This window comes from Apodemus sylvaticus, chromosome 14 (assembly GCF_947179515.1).
Source record: "Apodemus sylvaticus chromosome 14, mApoSyl1.1, whole genome shotgun sequence".
NCBI classification, from domain to species: Eukaryota; Metazoa; Chordata; class Mammalia; order Rodentia; family Muridae; genus Apodemus; species Apodemus sylvaticus.
In genome coordinates this window covers 78,613,584-78,619,891 of record NC_067485.1, presented here as the reverse complement: position 1 = coordinate 78,619,891, position 6,308 = coordinate 78,613,584, and the positions used below count along the sequence as shown (strand labels likewise).

At 37.8% G+C, this 6,308-nt stretch overlaps 1 protein-coding gene across 1 annotated transcript; it reads left to right on the top strand.

Annotated features, from left to right (window-relative positions):
- Positions 1–845: 845 nt before the first annotated feature.
- On the top strand, positions 846–965 carry LOC127665084 (small EDRK-rich factor 2-like). The gene has a single exon (XM_052157461.1). It carries the CDS (start codon positions 846–848, stop codon positions 963–965), a length of 120 nt encoding a protein of 39 aa, XP_052013421.1.
- Positions 966–6,308: the final 5,343 nt, after the last annotated feature.

Sequence of the window (6,308 nt, the reverse complement as noted above, 5' to 3'; positions counted from 1 at the left end):
TGATAAAAACATTTTAAAAATTTGGGCGGTTGTGTTTTTTTGTTTGCATTTGCATTGTACATATTGGCCACCTTCCATATTCTTGGAGAAACACCGATTTTAATCCTTTTTAATGCTGCTTTTAATGACATTTAATTATTATAGTAATGAATTGTGGAAATTCTTTTTGTTAATTTTTATTTTTTGAGACATAGTCTTGGGTAACTCAGACTGCCCTCAAGTTCACTGTGTGGCCAAGGATAACCCTGAACTCTGGATCCTCCATCTTCTATCTGCCTAGTGCTGGGATCACAGGCATATGTCACCTCATGTGGTCATATTTGTTTATAATGTTCTTATGTCTTGGTGTTACTTGCTGATCTTAGTAGTGACATTACCAACTATGGTTGAATTAATCTATTTCTCTTCTCATGCACTTTGGGATTCTGTTCTTAGGTGCAAATTACATTTATAGTTACTATTCTTTCTTAAAGTGGAAAGGCGACGATACTTTTATCATTATCATTACAAGATATCTTTCTTTGTTCCTCCTAATGATTTTGTATGAAAGCCCTTTTTGTAGGATATTAGTATAGTCACTCTGTTGTTTGATTAGTTTGCTAAGTGCTTCTTCTTCTTGCCCGCCTTCTTTGACTCATCTTCCTCATCTTCTTCCTCCTCCTTATCCTCCTCCTCCTGTTCCTCCTCCTTCTTCTTTCTTTACCTTCAACCTGGTTATATTTTTAAATTTCAAGAGTGTGTCTTATAACGTCAGCTGGAATGAGGGGCCACAACGGAGGCAAGTTGGAACTGCTTCTGTCACCATGACCTGCAGTAACTAGCTCAAGATCACCTGCCAGAAGAGCATGAAGAAGCAGAGTGACTCAGTTAAGGGAAAGCTACGAGATGATGGGCTTTTTGCTGCCTCCCTCAAGCAGAGGGATATGGAGATCATGAAGCAGAAGCAGAAAAAGGCAAACAAGTAGGAACCCAAGTAGCTCGTGGCTTGTGTCCAACCCTCTTGCCCTGTATCTGTGTGCCCGGAACCTGTCCCACCATGCTCCAGTTTCTCCCTGTAGTGTTCACAGGTCCCAGCACTCATGGCATTCCCTCTTCACCAAGTCTGCAGCCAGCTCCTCTTGTGCTTCCTTCCCTCTCAGATAGTTTCTCTTCCTCTGGACCACTTCTGGGGGTGAGGGGTTACTACTTCCCAGTGTTGTTTTATTCCTGTGGGACACATCCCAAAGTATTAAAAGTGGCATTGCAATTTTAAAGAAAGTATCTTATGGGCCACAGTGCCTGGATTGTGGTTTTTATCCACTTTACTAATCTTTGTTTCCTTTTAATTAGAATTTTAACCCATTTACATTTAGTGTACTTTTTGCTTATGTAAGATTTAAACCTGCTATTTTGACATTTATTTCTATGGCTTACCACATCCTGTTAATTGTCTCTATCATTGCCTTCTATTGTGTTATGCAGCTATTTTCTAGATATACTTTTATTTTACTTGCTATTTATTTTTTATAGTTTTTTTTTATTAAAAACTATCAAATTGGAAATTATAAAAGCAGACAAGTAAGTTAAAAAAAAGAGCAAATGGATCATGAGTTCGAGGTTAGCCTGGGCTACACATTTTAGGCACCAGGAGCCAAGAAGCTCCACAGCCTTCTGTGCACAGTGAGCCAGGAAAGATTTGGTCTCCCAGGAATATGGACACAGGCTTACAGGCCCACAGGAGGGACAGGCTCCAGCCAGAGACAGCAAGACCAACTAACATCAGAGATAACCAGATGGTGAAAAGCAAGCATAAGAACCCTACCAACAGAAACCAACGCTACTTGGCAACATCAGAACCCAGTTCTTCCACCACAGCAAGTCTGGATACCCCAACACACCAGAAAAGGAAGAGTTGGATTTAAAATCACATCTCGATGCTGATAGAGGCCTTCAAGAAGGACATAAATAACTCCCTTAAAGAAATACAGGAGAACATGGGTCAACAGGTAGAAGCCCTTAAAGAGGAAACACAAAAATCCCTTAAGGAATTACAGGAAAGCACAAACAATCAAGTGAAGGAACTGAACAAAACCATCCAGGATCTAAAAGTGGAAGTAGAAACAATGAAGAAATCACAAAGGGAGATAACTCTGGAGATAGAAAACATTGGAAAGAAACTAGGAGTCATAGATGCAAGCATCAACAACAGAATACAAGAGAGAGAAGGAAGACTCTCAGGTGCTGAAGATACCATAGAAAACATTGAATCACAGTCAAAGAATATGCAAAATGCAAAAAGCTTATAACCCAAAACATCCAGAAAATCCAGGACACAATGAGACGACCAAACCTAAGGTTTATAGGTATAGAAGCGAGCAAAAATTTACAACTTAAAGAGCCAGTAAATATCTTCAACAAAATTATAGAAGAAAACTTCCCTAACCTAAAGAAAGAGATGCCCGTGAACATAAAAGAAGCCTACAGAACTCCAAACAGACTGGACCAGAACAGAAAGTCCTCCTGGAAAATAATAATCAAAACACCAAATGCACTAAACAAAGAAAGAATATATTAAAAGCAGTAAGGGGGAAAGGGCAAGTAACTTATAAAGGCAGACCTATCAGAATTATACCAGACTTCTCACCAGAGACTACGAAAGCTAGAAGATCCTGGGCAGATCTCATTCAGACTCTAAGAGAACATAAATGCCAGCCCAGGCTACTATGTCCAGCAAAACTTTAAATCACCATAGATGGAGAAACCAAGATATTTCATGATAAAACCAAATTTACACAATATCTTCCCACAAATCCAGCCCTACAAAGGATAATAGATGGAAAATGCCAAGACAAGGAGGAAACTACACCCTAGAAAAAGCAAGAAAGCAATCATCTTCCAACAAACCCAAAAGAAGATAACCACACAAACATAAAAGTAACAAGAAAAATAGCAGGAAGCAGCAATCACTATTCCTTAATATCTCTTAACATCAATGGACTCAATTCTCCCCCCCCCCAAAAGACATAGACTAACAGAAATATTTTTCATGTAAATCTTCAATTTTATCAGAAAATTTTTGTAATCCCTCTTTCAATTAATTCAGTAATGTTTTTATGTCTACCATTTTATCTGTGTAATTTTTCATGATAATCTTCATTTTTAACATGATTTTCTTTTTTATGTATATCATTTTTTATTAGATATATTCTTTATTTACATTTCAAATGATTTCCCCTTTCCTGGTTCCCCCCTTGAAAGTTCCATAAGCCCTCTCCAATGTTCCCCAATCAACTCCCTCCCTTAACATGTTTTTCTATATATTCTATTTTATCAGAAATATTTTCCATGTAAATTTCTAATTTTATCACAAAATATTTTTAATTCCACCTTCAATTAATTTAGAAATGTTTTTTATGTCTACCATTTTATCTGTATGATTTTCCATGAAATAGTCTATTTTAACCTGTTTTTCTATATATTTTGTGAATTTTATCACAAATATTTTCCATGTAAATCTTCAATTTTACCTGAAAATGTTTATAATTCCACTTTCAATCAATTTAGAATTATTTTTATGCCTACCATTTTATCTGTATAATTTTCCATGATAATCTTCAATGTTAACATGCTTTTCTATATATTTCTTCAATTTTATCAGAAATATTTTCCATATAAATCTTCAACTTTATCAGGAAATGTTTATAATTCCAGTTTCATTCAAATTAGAAATACTTTTATGCCTACCATTATTATATCTATATAAAATTTTCCATGATACTCTTCAATATTAACATGTTCTTCTACATTTTTCTACAATTTTATCAGAAATATTTTCCACATAAATCTTCAATTCTATCATAAAATGTTTCTACTTCCTTTTTCAATTAATTTAGCAATGTCTTTTATGTCTACCATTTTACTCTTTAATTTTCCATGAAAATTGTCAATTTTAACATGTTTTTCTATATATCTCTTCTATTTTATCAGATAGATGTTCCATGTATATCTTCAATTTTATCATAAACTGTTTTTACTTCCCTTTTCAATAAAAGAGCATGCTTTTCAAAAAAACAAAAAAAGCAATATAAGACCAAAAACCAACCAAACAAAAAATACAAACAAACAAAATGGTCAAAACACCATTGAGTTAATTTTGTGTTGGCCATGTACTGCTGGGTATGGGGCCTGCCCTGAAATGTGATTTGTATATTTAGTGAGACTTCATTAGAGAAAGCTAATTTTCCCCTTGGAACTGGTGAGTTGGAGTTAGCGTCTTGCTTAGGGGTGGGAGCTCATGTCTGCTTCCTCTCTTGGCACTGGGACCCAACCTGTCTTGGCCCCGGGCAGGCCCTGTGCATGCTGCCACAGCCTCTGTGAGTTCACATGTATGTTAGTCCTGCTGTGTCCGGAGGACACCATTTCCTCTTTCATTCCTCTTGCTCTTATAATCTTTCCACTTCCCCATCCACACAGTGCTCTGACGCCTCGGGGGAAGGGATTAATGGAGACATTCCATTTAGGACTGAGTGTTCGAAGGTCTCGCTCTCTGCACATTGTCCGACCGGGAATCTCTATGTTCTCATCTGCTGCAAGAAGAGGCTAGTAGGACATTGACCTATAACAGAATGCTGAATGTCTCTGGGAGTCATTGTGCTTGGTTTCCCCCAGGTCCCTGACCTATCTAGTCATAGGTCCTTGGCCGCCTGAGCAGCTTCAGGCACGGTTCCATTTCATGGGGTGGCTTATTATTGTCTCTACCATTGCCTTTTATTATGTTAAGTTGCTATTTTCTAGTGCATAACTTTATTTTCCTTGTTATTGCTTAACCAAAATTTTTAGTTATTTTCTTACTACTTGCCTTGTAGATTAAAGTTGCCTTTTAATTTGTAACAATGTAGTTCATGTTAATAAATTAATTTTAATAGTATACAAAACCTTTTCTTTTTCATAGGAATACAGATTTCCCCTCCCTTTGTGTTATTATAATCAGATACAGTACATTTTCTATTCATTGCATTCATGTATCAACACAAGTTCAAATTGTTGTTTATGCAGTTGTATTTAAAGCCAGAGAGAAGAAAAAAGAATTAGAAACAAAAGTTTGTATCATCTGCACATTTTCCCATCTCATGTTTTTTGGTAAGCTCCTCTTCTTTATGCAGATTTAAATTATTATCTAAGATCATTTTACTTCAGCCTTTTGTGCATGCATGTGGTATCCATGTGTGTATTGTGTGTGTGTTTGTGTGTGCCTGTATGCATAGGAAAGCAGAGGCTGGTGATAGATGCAGGCATCCCCCTCAGTAGTCATTCACTTTACTGAGGCAGGGCTTTTCAGAGCCTAGAGCTTGCAGATGTAATTAACCTGACTAGCTCACTTGCTTAGCAATCTCATGTCTCTACCTTGGGCCACCATGTTTTTATGTGGGTGCTGGGGACCTCATGTTTCTGTGGCAAGCATTTTAGCCACTGAGCCTCGGTCCCTCTTTGGTCCCTGGGTTGCTTTTAGCTCAGGTCAATTACAGATAAATTCAGTTTTCCTCTAGAAAGGCGCTGATTTCTGTCAGGTATTGAAGTGTGGTTTCCTGGGTATAGTGTTCTTTGTAGACCCTCCCCTGTTGGTGCTTCATTGCACTCTGGCCTCACCATTCTGGATGAGAAGAGATGTCCACAGATGATCCACTGAGGATCTTTAGATGTGGAATTCTTGAATTCATCATAGTTAGGATGCTGGGTGCATAACTTGAATGTGTAGGTAGAGAAGTGGTTGTTACCATATTTTGGGGAGTTTGAGCCATCATTTCTTCTTTCTGTTTTCCATGTTCTGTCAAGGTTTTCAAATCTTACAAGGTGTTTGGTAGAGTGACACCCAATAAATGGTAACACCACCTAAGAGCAGGTTAGCACACAGCTGGTTCCCGCCTCTGACGATCCTTTTGGTTAGACCTATGGATTCTGATTAAGAGAAGGCACCATTTTGGTGGTAATTATATTGCTCTTTTTTACGGATTTTCTGAGTGAAGGGGTGTGGTTGATTCCTTCTATGCAGGAAGAAATGCTCTAGAAACTAGTATACCTCTAGAGTATGGGCAAGTCCACAGTGTATTTTCTTGATTAATGATTGACACTGGAAAGCCAGCTTACTGTTGCAGTATCACCTCTAAGCTGGTGGTCCTGGATGCTATAAGAAACCAGCCGGGAAAGCCACGAGGAGCAAGCTAGTAAGTAGCATCCCTTGGTGGCCTCTGCATTAGTTCCTGCTTCCGGGCTTCTATCCTTTCTGAGCTCCTGTCCTGATTCCCTCCATGATATACGAATGTGGAACTGCA

What these genes read in the sequence shown, in the direction of transcription:
- LOC127665084 (XM_052157461.1), top strand. Translation starts at nt 846, where the DNA reads ATGAAGAAGCAGAGTGACTCAGTTAAGGGAAAGCTACGAGATGATGGG.